The sequence below is a fragment of the Enhydra lutris genome, unplaced genomic scaffold (assembly GCF_002288905.1).
Source record: "Enhydra lutris kenyoni isolate GAN:26980312 unplaced genomic scaffold, ASM228890v2 scaffoldscaffold74, whole genome shotgun sequence".
NCBI lineage: Eukaryota > Metazoa > Chordata > Mammalia > Carnivora > Mustelidae > Enhydra > Enhydra lutris.
Genome location: NW_019154158.1, coordinates 6,543,779 through 6,563,575, shown reverse-complemented (window position 1 = coordinate 6,563,575; position 19,797 = coordinate 6,543,779). Strand labels below are relative to the sequence as shown.

Genomic DNA, 19,797 nt, shown 5'->3' with positions numbered 1-19,797 from the left:
AGGAAGGTGTTATCTTCAAATGGGGGAAGAGCTATCTGGAGCAAGAGGGGGTGACACATTCTGTAAAACACTAAAAATTTAGCCAAGACAAATATAATGAAAGACCCATCCTACAAACAGAGGAGGCCAAAGTTAGATGCGGCTAGCGCCAAAGATGGTCAGTTCCCCATCACTGCAGATGTGCCCACAGACACTGCCCAGCATCCCACGAAGATGTTGATAAGCCTGGAGCCATGCTAAAAAAATATAACCTTTATTGACACATAGAATACCAAAATGCCACAGGTAATCATTTCTGACCTTGAGGCGCAGAGAAGCTTCCATAGGGGAGGTGGAATTTGAGTTGAGCTTGAAGGATGAGCAGGATTTTAACAGAATGCCTAGAAACATTCTTTTCAGGGGCACACTCTGTGTAAAAGCTTGGGAGACCAGCTAGCATGCTAAAACAGAGTAGCTGGTGTAGCTCAACACAGAGACCCAAATAAGAGGAAGCCAGATACAGTGTGACCCATCCCTGGCCCCCTCCCTTCGCAAGGCGCAGACTGAAACCCAGTGATCTGTGACAGGGGGCCTAATAGAATCCCAAGGCATGATACAATTAGGCAGTTTTATCACAATCCCATCATTGCATGGCATTCTAAATCCAAAGCCCGCGGTGATCATCAGATACCAGCTTAGGACAGTCCCTGGCTGAGCCCACAATGCAAGTGCTACATTGTCTCTTCAGGTTGGGGTTTCAGTCCAGGAAATACAAAGGGGCTTAGGACATAGCACTGCTCCATCTCCACTCCAAAGAAAGACCCAAAGTACAGGGCAGGGGTCTCAAAAATTAGGCCCTTCACCAGGGCTCAGAGCATCGGGAACAGTAGGAAATGCAGCAAATTTAGAGCCAAGAAATCTTGGTTCAAGTCCCAGGCCTGCAACTCCCTTGGTATTACTTCAGCAAATTATTTACCTCCTCCAAGACAAAATGGAATCCTCCATAAAGTAGAGACCCTAATTCTCTCCATTGATTCCAGAGGGACTGTATAAGAAGTGCTTTACTAAATTACAGACATTCTGCTTTTTTCTGTATAAATATCTCTTCCTTGGTTGTGCCGTAGGTTCTGGCCTAAAGTGATGGCTGAGGAAAATCAGACTCTGCCTGAATTTCTCCTTCTAGGATTCTCTGATCTCCGGGCTCTGCAGGGCCCCCTGTTCTGGGTGGTGCTTCTGTTCTACCTGGTCACCTTGCTGGGTAACTCTATGATCATCATCCTCACACAGGTCAGCCCGACCCTGCACTCCCCCATGTACTTCTTCCTGCGTCACCTTTCAGTGCTGGAGCTCCTGTACACCACGGACATCGTGCCCCGGACCCTGGCTGACCTGGCCTCCCAACAGCCCCGGGCCATCTCCTTCCAGAGCTGTGTAGCCCAGATGTATGTCTTCATTGTCCTGGGCATTTCAGAGTGCTGCCTGCTCACAGCCATGGCCTATGACCCCTACGCCGCCATCTGCCGGCCCCTGCATTATTGCACCCTAATGAGCTGGAGGGCCTGCATGGCCATGGTGGCTGTCTCCTGGCTCATGGGCATCATCATAGCCACCACCCACTCATCCCTCATCTTCACTCTCCCTTTCCCCAGCCGCCCCATCATCCCACACTTCCTCTGTGACATCCTACCAGTACTGAGGCTGGTGAGTGCTGGGAAGCACAGGAGTGAAATCTCTGTGGTGACAGCCACTGTGGTCTTCATCATGGTCCCCTTCTCTCTGATTGTCGCCTCTTATGCCCGTATCCTGGGGGTCATCCTGGCAATGGCCTCCACCCAGAGCCGCCACAAGTTCTTCTCCACCTGCTCCTTCCACCTGCTCGTGGTCTGCCTCTTCTTTGGAACAGCCAGCATCACTTATATCCGGCCCCGGGCAAGCTCTTCTGTCACCATGAACCGCATCCTCAGCCTCTTCTACGCAGTCATAACGCCCATCTCAACCCCATCATCTATACCCTTCAGAACAAGGAGTTGGCAGGCGCCCTGCACCACATGGCCAAGAGCCAGGTCTCCTCACTCTGAAGGGACCCAGGGGATGTCTGCTCACTCACCAACTCCTCCTTCTCCTTCAGGTGCTGGATTTAAACCCCAGCTGAACAGAAACCATGCAGGCCCTCAAAGAAATAAGGCTCCCTGGCAGAAAGTGTTGGAATTAAAAACAGAGATAGATCTGTATCTTACCTCTTGTCCCACACCCCAGACTCACTATTAGAGCATGGGTTATTAGGACAAGATAGAATGGAAGGGAATGCTGCTTACAAGGAAGAACATTTATGGGGAAGAGCATCTTCTAGATTGCTCTGGATCCCTGAGCAAGGTGATTGCTGTGTCTATACCAGTGATGAGAAGTCTGTGTCAGTTATGAAGACAAATGTCTATAAAACTGACACTAACTCAGTCACCTCCCCAGTGCCCATGAAGAAGTTTGCCTGGCTCTTCGATCTAGTTTTCTCCCAGAAACACACTATAGTCTTATGCTCTGGGGCCTTTTAGAAGAGAGAGAGCTATTCCCCCCTTGGAATATTCCACATAAATATTTAAATATTCTTCCCTGTCTTTCTCCACCCTTGATTTCTGACATCATCTGTAACGGGTGATAGGATGTCCAGCCTGACAAGAGAATCTCCCTGGATTCCTTGTTTCCCTCCCAGTGTGTACCATCAGCTTGATCCCATACCTCCTTCACCAGCATCTCAGACTGGGTGAAGGCCTCGGGCCATCTTGGAGAGGACCTAGAGAGTAAACATTTAACGTTCATTTTGGCCACCTAGCATTTGACCCTCTTTTGACATCTGGAGAATTCTCCTCTTTAGAAGTCCGCTGGGCAGAGAAACCCTCTGTGCAGCTGAGAACTCTTCCCAGCACTCCTAGGGTTCCTAGTTCCTAGTTCCACCTAGTTCCACCAATAAAGGTACGCATGCCTCACTTAGTAGCTGGTGCCCACAAGAGACAAGGAGCAGCACTTTTTCCTGGAGGACAGCAAAGAAAGCTGCAACAGCAAGTTTCTGGCATAGAAGTGGCATCTGGTCCCTGGTGGCAGCCCCAGGTAGCACTTTTTGTCAGCTGACCAGGTCATGTTTGGAAGTTAATCCTAGAAGCTTAGCCTCTATCACGGTCCTCATCCCTCTATATTTTGTTAATCAATTATTCTGTTTTTTTCATCCAGACAGCTTCTGTCTTTGTCAAGAATTTTGAGTGATGCATTAAAAAAAAAAAAGATTTTTGACTGATGCAATCACTTTGAAGGCTGTAGGCATCAGAGGGAAAACCTTAATCCTGGTGTACTGTACTAGGAATAAAATGGTCTGGACCCTGTTTAGAAAGACCATCTAAAAAAGAAAAAAAAAAAGACCAGCTAAAGGGAACTTCGGGGTCAGAGAACATTCTCAGACAAAGAGTCAGAGTCGAGGAGCCCACAGCTCTATGGCATTCCTGATATTCAGAAAATACGTTGCTCTCTTGGGACTCCTGATCTGGGGGTGCTCATGGGGAGACTGGATTGGAGAGAAAACAAACTGGCAGAAACATAATATAATGAGAATAATTATAAAAATGTATAAACATGCATTGAAAGGTTAATGATTGATAATTGTTTGAGGGTGTTTCTGGAACTCTTGCTGGAAGAAGCCACTCAGTGCAATACTTTCCAACCTTCCTCACACCGTGGCACACATAGAAAGTGCTAATATTTGAGTGACACACCAGAGTAAACTGAAAGTAAACAAGGGCATCTAGATAGGACTTGATGGAAAAAAATTCATTGTACTCTCTTTTCACTATATAATTATAAGGAAAATATATAGTAATATGGAAGTTTTTAAATACTTGTTTTGCATAAAACTTCCAAATAAAATATTCATATTTTTAAAAGAAACTTGAGCTTGGTTCTGTAAACATAATTTTTATACTAGATTTTGTGCTTGAAAATGAATAAATGCCTCCTGATCAAGATCTTTAATCAGATCTTGATCCGATTAGTTGAGGAAAAATCAGAGGGGGAGACAAACCATGAGAGACTGGACTCTGAGAGACAAACTGAGGGTTTTGGAGGGGTGGGGTGGGGGGTTGGGTGAGCCTGGTGGTAAGTATTGTGAAGGGCACGTATTGCACAGAGCACTGGGTGTGTTGCAAAAACAATGAATACTGTTACGCTGAAAAGAAATTTAAAAAATTAAAATAAAATAAAATAAACAATGAATTTTGGAACACTGAAAAAAATTAAATTAAATTAAATTAAAAATAATAATAATAACTGATGGTCACCATCAAAGAAAACTACTCACAGAAGTGGGTGATCAAAACTGGATAACCGTTTCAAAGTCACTCAAAATTTTGCAATAATTGGAATTACATGCAAGGACATATTTATGTTTACTAGCTCTTCCTTTTCTTGTACTGACAAATGATAATTTTGAAAGTTTTTGTAATAATGAAAAAGGATTTCATATCCAATTGTACTTTCTCGTGTCAAGTATTTCAACAAAGCACCATTGGAGCTCTACTGCGCAGAATGCACAGGCACTGTTAGAGCAGCCTCCACGAGGCCAGCTTAAATACCACAGTGGTGCCAGCAAGTAACAGACAAAAGTATGATATGCATTAAGAGAGATATTCAGGACCACTATGGACAGCTGACCTCTCAGAAGGTCCCCTAGACTCCCCACCCTCCAACCCATGAGGGCAACACCTTGGGCTGCACTCTATATTCCTTGAGCACATGAAAGCCCAACTCCTTGACAGCTCCATAGGCCCCTCATCCACAGGAGGCAGCAGGACCTTCAGGCGCTGGCTGCTGGAGTAGACATGAAGGTCGCAGAGCCCATGCTGGGTGGCCGTCAGCCTACTGAGGCCAAGCAATGGCTATGGCTCATTTTTCTCAGCAACTGCAGGAACCTCAGCATGCATTCCCAAACCCCACTCCTTTTGGGCTTCCCCCTGAGGAGTCCCAGGCAAGGCTGTTCATAGCCAGATCCAACCTGCTGGGAGCTCTGTCTGTTCCAAGACCCCACGCATGCAGAAACTAAGCACTTAGAGGATCATTCTCTTACAGAACACTTCCAATATGAGTGGCCCTCCAGTGTGCCATGATGCACCTTTAGGAAGATCAGTTTTTCATTCAGAAAATGCCATGTCAGTGGGCACCTAGACAGCAGTCAGTTGAGCATCTAACTTCAGCTCTGTCATGATCTCGGCGTCCTAGGATGGAGCCCCACGTTGCACTGGGCTCCCTGCTCAGCAAAGACTCTACTTGTCCCTCTCTCTCTGTCCCTCCCCACACTCGTGCACTGTCTCTCTCAAGTAAATAAATAAAATCTTTCAAAAATAAATAAAATTTTTAAAAAAGAAAATACTATGTCAAGCTGTGTGCCAGGAATTCAGGACAGAGAAGAATAAAACATAACCTCAGTTGCAGGCCAATTAACAGCCAATTACAATCTTATAATTTTATATGAGATGTGTACCAAAAAGAGCAGCAACATAGGTGGTGAGAGGCAAAGAAGAGATCCTGACCCAATCTGAGAGAGATGGAGAAGGCTTCAGGTAGGAAAGGATATCTTAACTGAAGTCGGAATAATAAGAAATTATCCACGGGAAGAGGCAAGAAAGGGAAGAAAATGTACAGAAGCCCATAGGTGATAGAGAGTGTGGCACAATCTAGAAACTGCAAGGCATCCTTTACAACTGAGAATAGTGAGTAACAGGGAAGAGACAAAACAGGAGGGAGAGAGAAATTGCTGGGGTATGAAGAGATCCAGTTAACAAGTTAACCTCTCTCCCTTTTGGGTTTTCTACCAACTAATAAAATATAGGTAATAGAGAGGGAGCAGAAGGTCAGCTTTCTTACTGAATTGGACTTTATGGCTTGATCCCAAAGTCAAAATGAGCTTCCTACGCCCCACATTTACCACCCTCCCCCAGTTACAGGCAGAAAATCTGTACAAATTACAAGTCACTCCAAGCAAGCCCAGCCTCAAGCTTGCCACCTGAAGAGGGAGTGTGTGCAGCCTAGAGCAGGCCAGCCTGAGAAAGCAAGCCAAAGAGGGCTTAGGCCATGCATAGGCAAAACTCTCTCCAGCATCACCAGTAAGTTCTCCTCATCTCAGGAAGTGAGTGAAGCTGAGAGAAAGGCAAGGGATGTTACTACTCTATTCCCTTATGGGAAGGGAATAAAAAATCCACTCATTTTGTGGAAAACCTAAGGAGGAGGATACCAGATGTGGTCCCACCCCCACCAAGGACAGAGCATGAGGGATGGCTGTAGGGGGTCATTTATGAATTTGGGGACTCCTCCTGAGTGACAAGATGGGATTTGAGTTTTTAAAATGTCATTCTAGTTGTGATGTGAAGAATAGATAACAGTGGCAGAAAAAAGAGACCCAGGGACCACTAACAAGTTTCCTAATCAGGGCATCCAATTGCAAACAACAGATTCTGCTCTGATCATCTTAAGCAGAAAAAAATTAATCAAAGAAGACTTAGCCATGCAGAAAGCATGGGATCCTCAGCTACATGTCAGGGATGAAACTCAACAGCCCACAAGGGCACTCCAGCATCCACACTCCTGACACCAGCACTCAGTTCACCCAGCTCTACCCAGTGCATACTGATGACCCTCAGGACTGGACATCAGAGCTCTGCCACAGCTGCCCCCAAAAGCCAGATGACTTCTCCACACACCCTCCAGACCATAAATCCTGCATCACCCTGTCCCATTGCTCAGCTCCAAACCAATGTATGACTTACCAGCAGAAGCCCAGTCACAAGCCAGTGCCCTAGCTGCAAAGGCAGCTGGGAACGCAAGTTTCCTGGCTACTACTTTAGAGAGAGGGGACTTATAAGACAGGAAACTTCCCAAACATTAGAGGGGTGTTGAAAAGATGCTAGAAAGACAAAAAAAAAAAAAAAAAAAAAAAAGACAAATGTCTACCATTTACAAATTCCACTGCTGCAACTGGAATCCAGACCATTCTAGCAAACTCTCCATTGAAACGAAGGGAAAAATACAAGGCAGTGAGCTGGTAGAAGTTTGAGGCATAAAGGAAGTGATTAGGGCCTAAACATGAAACACAGAAAGGTAGTGGAGGCAGAATGAATGGTAATAATAACAGCTAATACTGTGTGTGAGTACGTATAGGACTCATATAGTAACATGATCACAATCTCTTGACTCATAATCGTCTCATTTAATTCCCATACAAAACCTATGTGATAGGCAAAAGGATAGATACCAATTTTGTGGGACCTAAAGCTTATATAATTTGAGATGGCCCTATTAAATAAAATAAAACAAAAATATTAAAATAAAATTAGGGGGACACCTGGGTGGCTCAATCAGTTAAGCATCTGCCTTCGGCTCAGGTCACAATCCCAGGGTCCTAGAATCGAGTCCCACATCATGCTCCTCACTCAGGGGGGAGCCTCCTTCTCCCTCTGCCTGCTGCTCCCCTTGCTCGTGCTCTCTCTCTCTGACAAATAAATAAATAAAATCTTTTTTAAAAAAAATAAAATAAAATCAGGTACAAATCTTTATTTAAAATGAAAAAAGAGGGACGCCTGGGTGGCTCAGTTGGTTAAGCAGCTGCCTTCGGCTCAGGTCATGATCCCGGCGTCCTGGGATCGAGTCCCACATCGGGCTCCTTGCTCATCAGGGAGCCTGCTTCTCCCTCTGCCTCTGCCTGCCATTCTGTCTGCCTGTGCTTGCTCTCTCTCCCTCTCTCTCTCTCTGACAAATAAATAAATAAAATCTTAAAAAAAAAATGAAAAAAGAATTTATAAAAATTAGAAATTGTTTTGAAGTGGTCAATGCCACAAATGTCATATCCAGAAAAGTAGTATGTTTTGATTCATTAACTACCTGATCACCTTTATAATTCTTTTCTCCCTACATTGTTCTGCTGCATATTCTTTCGTTGCCTTCATATTCATACGACACTGATTTTGTAATGCATTTTCCACAGAGGGATTAGAAAGATGATTTGTTTCTCCCCTAGCATGGTTGACTAAAATTTGTTGTTCTTTTATTGACAGTTTATAAAAACTTTTTCAACTTCACAGTTCATTATTGGTACTTTTATGTACATTTTCAGGATTGTTGTCAAATTTGGCCAAACCATTATCAAGTTTCTTTTATCTACTTGCTATAAATTTTCACAATATTCCAAGATTTTTCTTGGGCAATGAATTATTTTATGTAATCTTTGGATGGATTTGATTCGTTAGCCAGTTTAGGTTCTCATTATAGTCAACATATTAAATATTATGTTTTCTTCTTTGAGGTCAGTATTTGATATCTAATCAGCAAGAAACCTGAAATTATTTCCAATGCATTCGTATGGTTTACTCTGCTTCATTAATCGGGTGGTATTTGAGTCACCATGGCTGCATAACAAACCACCCCAAATCTAGTGGCATAAAGCAACAGTCAGGGATGCCTGGGTGACACAGTCTGTTGGGCGTCTGCCTTGGGCTCCGGTCATGGTCCCAGGGTCCTAGAATTGAGTCCGATGTTGGTCTCCTTGCTCAGTGGAGAGCCTGCTTCTCCCACTGCCTGCCACTCCCTCTGCTTGTGCCCACTCTCTCGCTCTCTTTCTCAAATAACTAAATAAATAAATAAATAAATACATCTTTTTTTTTAAAAAGCAACAGTCATTTCATCATGCTTGTAATTTCTGCACGTTAGGAATTTAGACAGGGCACAACCCAGATGGCTTGTCTCTGCTCCACAATGTCTGTGTCATCAGCTGGGGGACTCAAGAGCTGGAAGTAACTTGAACAGCAGGGAGCAGAATCACCCAACAGTTTCTTCATTCACATGTCAGCTGCTTTCATTGACTGGGTTTGTCGACCAGAATACCTACACATGTGTGGCTTGGGTTTCTCACAGCAGAGCACCTGGATTCCAAGAGTGAGTATCCCAAGAGGAGACATCCAGAGAGCAAGCATTCAAAGAGCCACTGCAGAAGCTGTGAGGCTCCTTCTGACCTAACCCTGGAAGTCACGCAGCATCATTTCCACCAGTTTCCACTATTCACAAGTGGGTCACGAAGGCCAGCCCAGATTCAAGAGTAGGGAGAATGAAACTCCACCTCCTAATCTAGGGGAGTGCCAAGGTCAACTTGCAGGAGTGTATGTGGGATAGGAGATATTGCTGCAGTAATATTTGGGAAATACTATCTGTCAGAGATAATCTAGTATTCCAAAAGACTATATTTCATGCAAAATCTACCCCTTCCTCTTGATGAATTACAGCTTTTAATAAAGTTTGAAATTTTCAGTAATTCATTTCTCAATATAAGGATAGGTTCCATTGGTTTTATCATTTATCTTCATTGCTTTTGTGTCATATTTCATTATTTTCATCTAGATTTTCTCTCAGTTCTTTTATAAATTAATTTGATGGAGACAAAACAAGGTAACTTCATAGACATCCAAATCAAGTATCTATATTTCTCACTTTTTCTACTGAAGCACCCAAAACATCTTTTCAAATTTTAGTTAAAATGAAGTATTTGAGTTTAATCAAATACTCCATCCCCATCTTAAAAAGAAAAGAATTAAGGTTTGTTTATAATTATTTATTCCTGCATTATCATGGACATCTATAACAGGAGAGAATTTTTTTTTTTTATGTAAAAGATGAAAATCAAATCCTTGCTTACACCTTCACACAGGTGATAATTAGAAGGTTTTTATCTGGGGCACCTGGGTGGCTCAGTGGGTTAAGCCTCTGCCTTCGGCTCAGGTCATGATCTCAGGGTCCCGGGATCGAGCCCCATATCAGGCTCTCTGTTCAGCAGGGAGCCTGCCTCCCCGCCCCCCGCCTGCTTCTCTGTCTACTTGTGATCTCTCTCTCCTTGTCAAATAAATAAATAAAATCTTTAAAAATAAATTTTTTTTTAAAGATTTTATTCATCCATTTGAAGACAGAGATCACAAGTAGGCAGAGAGGCAGGCAGAGAGAGAGGAGGAAGCAGGCTCCCCGCCACGCAGAGACCCCGATGCAGGGCTCGATCCCAGGACCCTGAGATCATGACCCGAGCCAAAGGCAGAGGCTTTAACCCACCGAGCCACCCAGGCGCCCCATTTAAAAATAAATTTTTAAAAAAGAAGGTTTTTCTCCCTAGAGCAACTTTTCAAGCCATACATTCCAACCTTGTTTTTCCTCTACTACCCATGGATTTTCAATGCCAGGCACCATCAGACACATTTTTATCATGATTTAACCTCTGGTGCCTCACTTCATGCTGGAATGCTGAGTGATAGAGCACACTGGGTGAAAGGCACATTCCTGGAAGTCATTCCTACATCAGGACTGCTAGCAATCACTTTAGCCTACACAGAAATGACTGTGAGTGGGGCACCTGGGTGGCTCAGTGGGTTGAGCCTCTGCCTTCGGCTCAGGTCATGATCTCGGGGTCCTGGGATCGAGTCCCACATCGGGCTCTCTGCTCTGTAGGGAGCCTGCTTCCTCCTTTCTCTCTGCTTGCCTCTCTGCCCACTTGTGATCTCTCTCTCTGTCAAATAAATAAAAAAAATCTTTAAAAAAAAAAAAGAAAGAAATGACTGTGAGCTACATAAACACATCCCACCAAACTCAAACTTAATCTATCCCCAACTCAACTTTGCCTTAAATCCAAGAATATCCATGACCACTTGAACGCTATCTTCCAGAGGGGGAAATCTGACAGAGAGGAAGTCAGAGTGGAGATAGAAATGGCTACAGATTATGGTTAAAATATGTTACTTTTGCAATTTCCGTAACAATATATAACCATATATACACAATTGCTAGAGCTCTTTCCAGGCCCTTATAGGGAGCCCATACAAGTTAAGAGCCCCAAAAGCTTAAGCCTCACAGTAAATAAACCTCTGTGTAGACTCTGTTATTATGTCAATTTCAACAAAAGAAGGAAACCAAGGCACAGAGTGTTGAAGAACTTTCCCTAGGTAACACAGTCAGGAAGTAACAGATTGGAGTTTCTAACTCTAAAGCCCACACTTTTAACTCTCTACATTGTAAATTCTCCCTCTGATAATGTGAATTTGGAGAAAGTAGGAAGATGAGGACAAGGAGCTGAAGAGAATAAACAGAGAAACAGGAGGAAGAAGAGGTTCATTCATTAATGGCACCGAGAAACAGCAGGACAGCCTGAACCGGCAGAAAGCCACTTCTCACCTCATACTGGGTGTGTGAATTTTGAGTTTAGAAAGAGCATTTTTCCTATCTTATAAGTGGGAAACCTCCAGAATTGGTAGGCATTCTCCTGGAAGGTACAGAAGTTTGTCTTTCTTGTCTTGCCTCAGAGTTAGACCAGCTGAACTGGCCAGCACAATGTCCACAGAATCCACAGGTATTGTCATCATCTCACCACGCTTAGGACACCACACGGCCCCTTCTGTTGAGGAGACTATGCTCATAGCACCTGGAGAGAAGCAAATGGCAGATATGTCAGGTATATCTGACATATCTCCGGTACCTTCATACTGGAGACTGGGAAATAAATCTTATCAAATTTAGGTCCTGGCCACCTCAGTGAAGATTTTGGGGGGATGTCAAGATATCTTCTTTTTTTTAAGATTTTATTTATTTATTTGTCATAGAGAGAGAGAAAGAGAGAGCACAGGCAGGCAGAGTGGCAGGCAGAGGCAGAGGGAGAAACAGGCTTCCTGCTGAGCAAGGAGCCCAGTGTGGGACTCTGTCCCAGGACGCTGGGATCATGACCTGAGCCAAAGGCAGCCGCCTAACCGACTGAGCCACCCAGGCATCCCCAAAACATCTTCTTTGCGTCTCACTTTTCTCATTGAAAAGGACCCCCTGTGGCTGTATAGCTTTGGAAGCAACATACAGCACTTGTCAGATGTCTTAAAAGCCAGAGCAAGAAAATGTTCTCAAGATGATCCAGGCTACAGTTCTGCAATCTGGCCCTCTCAACTACCCAGTAGACCCTAAAATGCTCAGTCTTGAGGACAGTGGAAACTGTGGTAAACCCAAGAGGTGAATCACAGATCTGGGAGCATTTGTTCTTTGGGAAAAATAATCAATATCTTCTTTTGAAACTGTTCTTGTGGTTCTTACAGGTAACCTTATATACTTAATACCTGACCAGTGGACACCAACTGACCATTGAACTGTATTGCCCTCCATAGATTGGGTGGCATTAGATCCACCCAGCCTAAAGCTAGGTATTCCCAGTAGCACTTTATCAATAAGTGGAAGTGTTAATGTATGTTAACTAACTGGAATTTAAATTAAAACTTTAAAAAAAAATAAGTGTAAGTGTCAAACTCAGATAGGGCCCAAGCGCATCCTGAAGACAAAAAATTTTATCTACCTCCCTCCCCAGCAAATCACACCCAGTTCATTCATAATGGGCCTGTGAATAAAATGGCCACAATTACAAGAAAGGAGGCTATGCATGAACTTGACAAAAAGGGGCTTATCCTTACTAAGCGAACTCAGTTACCACCACTGCTGAGAACAAGTTGCCATTTAGTTTGGGTTGGTGGTGACGAGCTTTGTGGAAGCCAAATCTCTACCTTTCTAAACCAAAGCCAATAAAGGCCACAATATTGGCTTTCCCTAAACTCTGGCAACTAAGACACAAGTCTATGACCTTGGCTATTTCTAGTGCTCAAGACTTTAAATCAAGTGCCAGTGATGCAAAGAGTAGAGTAAAGTTTACAACTCATTTTGGTGATGGCAGCGGTGTCATCCAGGGCCCGAGTCCCGCATCCGGCTCCCAGCTCCATAGGGAGTCTGCTTCTCCCTCTCACCTTCTCCTTGCTCATGCTCCCTCTCACTGTCTCTCTCTCAAATAAATAAATAAAATCTTTAAAAAAAAAAAAAAAAAGACTCATCCACGCTGTAGCATGTAGAATGTTGTAGCATTCTTTAAAAAAAAAAAAGTGGCCTCCTAATGAGACCACTCTTGTGGCATGACCTTAGCTGCAGCTCTGGTCTCTAAAGTCCTCTTCGTTCCTGATCATTTTCTAAGCCTGCTTCTCCAGGATTTCTACCAACTCTGTGAACCATCGGAGTCCTTTTTTCTCCATCCCAGAGTTGCTTACTTGCTACCCTTTTCCTCCTCCCTCATGGCCCATCCCCATTCACAGTTTGCAGCAGGATCTCCTATTTTCCAAATCCCCTCTCTTCAAAGGCCTGCACCCCACTTCTCCCTTGTCTCTTTTCAACATAACACATTTTAGGCTTTCCAGCAACTTAAGGGAACTCTTTTTAATGGAGAAAGTTTCCAATTTTTAAGATCTGAAAACCTCTATGAAAGTCATCGTAGAGGCCACCTGGGTGGCTTGGTCTGTTAGGCATCCGCCTTTGGCTCATATCATGACCCCAGGGTCCTGAGATTGAGTCCCAAATCAGGCTCCCTGATCAGCAGGTTGTGGGCTTCCCCCTGCCCCTCCCCCCACTCAGATTTGCATTGTGCACACTCTCTCTTTCCAAAATAAATAAATAAAATCTTCTTTAAAAAGTGGGGCACGCGGGTGGCTCGGTTGGTTAAGCATCTGCCTTTGGCTCAGGTCTTGATTCCGGAGTCTTGGAATCAAGCCCCATGTCAGGGGTCCCTGCTCAGTGGGGAGTCTGCTTCTCTCTCTCTCTCCCTCTGCCCCTCCCCCCACCCATGCTCTCTCTTTCTCTCAAATAAAAAAATAAATCTTTTAAAAAAAAGAGAGAAGAAAAGAAAGAAATCTCCCAAGGTCTTACAGATAGTAAACAGCAGTCAGGATTTGATCTTGCACCTGCCTCACGCCAAAACCAAGCTCTAACGCACTGTGCCATACTGTCATCTATAACCTAGCCTCTGGTCAAACTTCCTTAGCCAGCTCCATACTCTCCACTACTAGACTTTCCAATAAAATAAGGGACCCCATTCTACTCTTTAATGCCCTTGATTCCCCAGGATAGATATGGGGTTCTCCATCTTCAGAATTCCACATCCTCTTGTGCACTTAGAGGAGAGCAATATTCACACAAGTATTCAGAGCAGAGCTCTGGTCAAACAAAGTTCATGTCACAGAAAACTACTCTATTTCCCAAGAGGCTTCCTTCTTCCTGAATGGAGGTGAGCAGAGCTTTTTATCTAATTCCTCATCTCCAAATGGACTTCCAACCTTGCTTGAATAATACCTGGGGACATGTTTGCCAGATTTAACAAATGGGAACACAAGACGTCCAGTTAAATTTGACTTTCTGATGAACAATAAATATTTTTTTAATTTCTTTTCAGTGTTTCAGAATTCATTGTTTATGCATCACACCCGTACTCCATGCAATACGTGCCCTCCATAATACCCACCACCAGGCTCACCCAACCCTCCACCCTCCTCTCCTCCAAAACCCTCAGTTTGTTTCTCAAAGTTCACAGTCTCTCATGGTTTGTCTCCCCCTCCAATTTCCCCCAACTCACTTCTCTCCATCTCCCCAATATTTCTTTTAAAAAAATATATTATATTTTTAAGTAATCCCTACACCCAATGTGGGGCTCAAACTCACAACCCAAAGATCAAGAGTTACAGGGTCCACCAAATGAGCCAGTTAGGCATCCCCGGAATATTTCTTTCCCTAGAAATATAAAACAGTGCTAAATCCCTGTGACCAAATATTTTATGTGACATACTTATGCTAAAAAATGGTTTAGTTGTTTATCTGAAATCCAAATTTAACAGAGCATTCTGTATGTTCCTAACAATTCTATCTAGGACCCTGAAAATAGGGGACCTTAGCTTTCAGAGCTGATGTCATGTTCTCTAGTGAGAAAAGCATTAAGCCACCTAGGGTTGATACAGTCTGATTTCATCATGCCCTCCTCTTGTCACATCCCTAGCTCAGAACAGTAGAGGAAAAGTTCTCTTCCCTCATCTTGTTCAGACACCAACTCTGTCAGGAAGTTATCCTTGGATATGACTGTGATGCTTCATGTTGCCTCTTGGTCCACCTGTCTCACCCAGTCCTTGGTCAACGGAGGCAAAGTGGGTTCTTGTCTTCTTTATCAGACCTTTTCTGCACTATAATAACATTAAATATTCATACCTCCCCATGTTTATTTTCCCTTGGCCATCTAGCACCAACACATTCTTGACCCTTAATTCACTTCCTTGCCCTGAAAATTGTACTGTAAAACAATAAAAATTCTTTTAGAAGGCAATTTGCCAATATCTTTCAAAAGCTCTAAAACTGTACATGCTTTTAGTCAACAATTCTATTTCTAGAAGTCTGTGCTCATAAAAGACATAGGAATACAAAGATATAAGTGCTGATTTCTATCTCTGTAATATTTATACCAAAAATGAGTAAGTCCAATAATAGGAGTTGCTTAATATTATAGCATCTAGGGGTGCCTGGGTGGCTCAGTGGGTTAAGCCTCTGCCTTCAGCTCAGGTCATGATCCCAGGGTACTGGGATCGAGCCCCGCATCAGGCTCTCTGCTCTGCAGGGAGTCTGCCTCCACCTCTCTCTCTGCCTGCCTCTCTGCCTACTTGTGATCTCTGTCTGTCAAATAAATAAATAAAATCTTAAAAAAAATTATAGCATCTATCCATATATTGATACTATAAGGATATTAAAATCATGCTTTAAAAGTCTACCTGTATGAAGCTGTGATCACCAAGACAACATGGTACTGGCATAAAAACAGACACATAGACCAGTGGAACAGAGCAGAGAGCCCAGATATGGACCCTCAACTCTATGGTCAAATAATCTTTGACAAAGGAGGAAAAAATATACACTGGAAAAAAGACAGTCTCTTCAATAAATGGTGCTGGGAAAATTGGACAGCTATGTGTAGAAGAATGAAACTCGACCATTCTCTTACACCATACACAAAGATAAACTAAAAATGGATAAAAGACCTCAATGTGAGACAGGAATCCATCAGAATCCTAAAGAAGAACATAGGCAGTAACCTCTTCAGCATCAGCCGCAGCAACTTCTTTCAAGATATGTCTCCAAAGGCAAAGGAAACAAAAGCGAAGATGAACTTTTGGGACTTCATCAAGATCAAAAGCTTCTGCACAGCAAAGGAAACAGTCAACAAAACAAAGAGGCAACCCACGGAATGGGAGAAGATATTTTCAAATGACAGTACAGACAAAAGGCTGATATCCAGGATCTATAAAGAACTCCTCAAACTCAACACACACAAAACAGATAAACATATCAAAAAATGGGCAGAAGATATGAACAGACACTTTTCCAATGAAGACCTACAAATGGCTATCAGACACATGAAAAAATGTTCATCATCACTAGCCATCAGGGAGATTCAAATTAAAACCACATTGAGATATCACCTTACACCAGTTAGAATGGCCAAAATTAGCAAGACAGGAAACAACATGTGTTGGAGGGGATGTGGAGAAGGGGGAACCCTCTTCCACTGTTGGTGGGAATGCAAGTTGGTGCAGCCTCTTTGGAGAACAGTGTGGAGATTCCTCAAGAAATTAAAAATAGAGCTTGCCTATGATCCTGCAATTGCACTACTGGGTATTTACCCCAAAGATACAGATGTAGTGAAAAGAAGGCCCATCTGTACCCCAATGTTCATAGCAGCAGTGGCCACGGTCGCTAAACTGTGGAAAGAACCAAGATGCCCTTCAACGGACGAATGGATAAGGAAGATGTGGTCCATATACACTATGGAGTATTATGCCTCCATCAGAAAGGATGAATACCCAACTTTTGTAGCAATATGGATGCGACTGGAAGAGATGATGCTGAATTAAATAAGTCAAGCAGAGAGAGTCAATTATCATATGGTTTTGCTTATTTGTGGAGCATAAGAAATAACACGGAGGACATGGGGAGATGGAGAGGAGAAGGGAGTTGGGGGGAATTGGAGGGGGAGACAAACCATGAGAGATTGTGGACTCTGGAAAACAATCTGAGGGTTTTGGAGGGCCGGGGAGTGGGAGGTTCGGTGAGCCTGGTGGTGGGTATTATGGAGGGCACGTATTGCATGGAGCACTGGGTGTGGTGCATAAACAATGAATTCTGGAACACTGAAAAGAAATTTTAAAAATAAGTAAAAAAAAAATTTTTTAAAGTCTACCTGTATGGTAAAGTGCTAAATATAGGTTAATAAAGTGGAAAATAAAGAACAATTTAAATAATAAAATCCCATTTTTAGTTCTTAAAAATATATTTATATACACATATGGAGGGAAATCTGAGTGCAATAATTTCCCAAGGACATTAACACCAAAATGGTAATAGTTAGGGACGCCTGGGTGGCTCAGTGGGTTAAGCTGCTGCCTTCGGCTCAGGTCATGATCCCAGCGTCCTGGGATCGAGTCCCACATCGGGCTCCTTGCTCAGCAGGGAGCCTGCTTCTCCCTCTGCCTCTGCCTGCCACTCTATCTGCTTGTGCTCACTCTCGCGTGCTCTCTCTCTCTCTCTCTGACAAATAAATAAATAAAATCTTTTAAAAAAAATGGTAATAGTTATTTTCTTTTCTTCTGAATGCAAAATTCTCTGCAATTTTGTGATTTTGTAAACTGAAAATCAATGCTATTTTAAAAACCCCCATTTACTGTGTCTTGAGAGTAATTTCCCCACTTGTACTGGACCCTCCTATGGCTTATTTCTGAAGGAGAGTTTATAAACAAACAAGAACTAGCTTCCCAAGAAAAATAAAATGGTGCCAGGTCTCTCCAGCCAGCAAATCAAGGTGGCCTCCATGTAGAAATAGGGGACAGTTTACAAGAAACAAAAGCATCGTCTTGGGAGTCTAGGGGTCAGGTTGGACCTTTTGATAGGTCATAGGAGAGAAATTGTATGTGCCTTTTTACCTTAGGACCAGAGAAGAAAATAGAGAGCAAGTCAGGCAGCAGAGAGAAGGAAGCTAAGTAGAGAATATCAACATCTCAGGGATCCCAGGATAGCTGTTGTAAATCAGGAGTGAAGTACTAAACAGATGCTTCCAGACCTAAAGCAACACCAAGAAAGACTGGGCACCTGAGCCTCTGAGCCAGACCTTACCTTGCCAACCCAGTCACACAGACCACACCTTGTGCCTGGGGTAAATGAAGCTCTTGCTGTACCACAGGCAACCGATACAAGAGAGAAGGCTTTTCTCATATGGAGTCTGGGAGAAGAAGAAAGAGATATCTCCAGGAATCGTAGCCCCCAGAAGGTGCCCTGAGCCTCAGAACAGAGCAGAATTGCTCAGTCTGCATACAAGATGGGCACAGTCACCTTCCCTCCTCATCCTGCTCTCAAGTGCATGTTTCTACAGTTCTGCACCTACAAACAAGTCAGGTCAAGGCCATAAGAGGAGACTTCCAGACATGGAGCTGAGCAGCACATCAGTGGCTTGGGCCTTCCAGCTGGGCAGGCCAACGAATCCCACAATCACAATGCACAGAACAGGAACAGACAGTCCTGGGGACTGAGGGTCCTAGCTTCTCCCTCTGAAAATACCCAAGGATCAGGCCTTTATCATCAAGAACTCAAGGGAATCAAGGGCTCCAAATGTATCTCTTCACAAGGCGCTTCATTGCCCCTGTGACCTCCTTGTTCCTCAGAGTGTAGACAAAAGGGTTGAACATGGGAGTGACAACTGTGTAGACGAAGGCAAGGATCTGGTCCATGTCCTGCGAGGAGCCTGCCCAAGGCCTCATAGAGGCAACAGTCCCAGTCCCAAAAAAGATCATGACCACAAACAGGTGGGAGGAACAGGTAGAGAAGACTTTCCGACGGCTCTGAGATGTCGCGATCCCCAGGATGGTGGCAAGGATACAGCCATAGGAGGCTATGATCAGTAAGAAGGGGGTCAGGATAAAGGCGATTGCAAGGGCAATATTGCCCACTTCACCCCAGAAGGTGCTGGCACTAGCGAGTCTCAGCACAGGCAGAATGTCTCACAGGAAGTGGTGGATTGTGTTGGCACCACAGAAGGGCAAAGTGAAGATGAAGATGGAGTGAGTGGTACCAGTGATGATGCCCATGAGGTAGGAGGCCGCCACCATGCTCACACATGCTCCCTGGTTCATGAGGGTGGTATAATGGAGGGGCCTACAAACGGCAGCATAGCGGTCACAGGCCATGGCAGTAAGTAAACAGCATTCAGTGATGCCAAAGAGGGCAAAGAAATACAGCTGGGTGAAGCAGCTGGCAGGTGAAATGGTGGGGCAGGAGGCCAGGAGGTCAGCCAGCATCCTAGGCATGGTAGTTGTGGCGTAGAGGATTTCCACCACGGAGAAGTGGCGAAGGAAGAAATACATGGGGAGTTCAGGGCAGGGTCTGCCAGCGTGAGGAGGATGATCAGGGAGTTGCCCAACAAGGTAACTAGGCAGATACAAAGCACTCCCCAAAACAGAGGGCCCCGAAGGGAACCAAAACCTGAGAACCCCAGCAAAACAAATTCTGTTACTGCTTTGACATTGCCACCCGCCATGTCCTCAAGTCCAGGCTGGAAGAAGGATCCAAGAGGGGGCTCATGCGGCACCAGAAGGTAGCCAGGCAAAGACAAAGGCTCCCAGTGCAGCAGGAAAGGCGTGAAATAGCCTACAAGAACATTCCAGTTCCCAGGAATAGGACAGGTGAGTGCCTGAGCTGCTAGCAATTCCCTCCTGGAACATCCCTCAGAACAGAAAGAAGATACACCAGGGGAGTGGAGGGAGAAGGCAGACCTTCCTCCAGCCTGGGAACTTGCATGACACCAGGGTGGTCCTTCTATTCAACAAGGACTGGGCTCTAGGAGCAAAGAGCAGGGACAGGTGGAACAGCTCTCTTTTGAGAAAGTGG

General features: G+C 44.1%; 2 protein-coding genes across 2 annotated transcripts; one reads left to right on the top strand and one right to left on the bottom strand.

The window, feature by feature from the left end:
• The first annotated feature begins 1,119 nt into the window (after nucleotides 1–1,119).
• Nucleotides 1,120–2,057, top strand: LOC111160125 (olfactory receptor 10P1-like). Its single transcript, XM_022522965.1, is given in 2 exon segments — nucleotides 1,120–1,969; nucleotides 1,972–2,057. Coding segments are annotated over 2 exon segments (936 nt in total).
• Nucleotides 2,058–18,509: 16,452 nt separating this feature from the next.
• LOC111160104 (olfactory receptor 9-like) lies at nucleotides 18,510–19,447 on the bottom strand. Its single transcript, XM_022522945.1, is given in 2 exon segments — nucleotides 18,510–19,279; nucleotides 19,282–19,447. Coding segments are annotated over 2 exon segments (936 nt in total).
• Nucleotides 19,448–19,797: the final 350 nt, after the last annotated feature.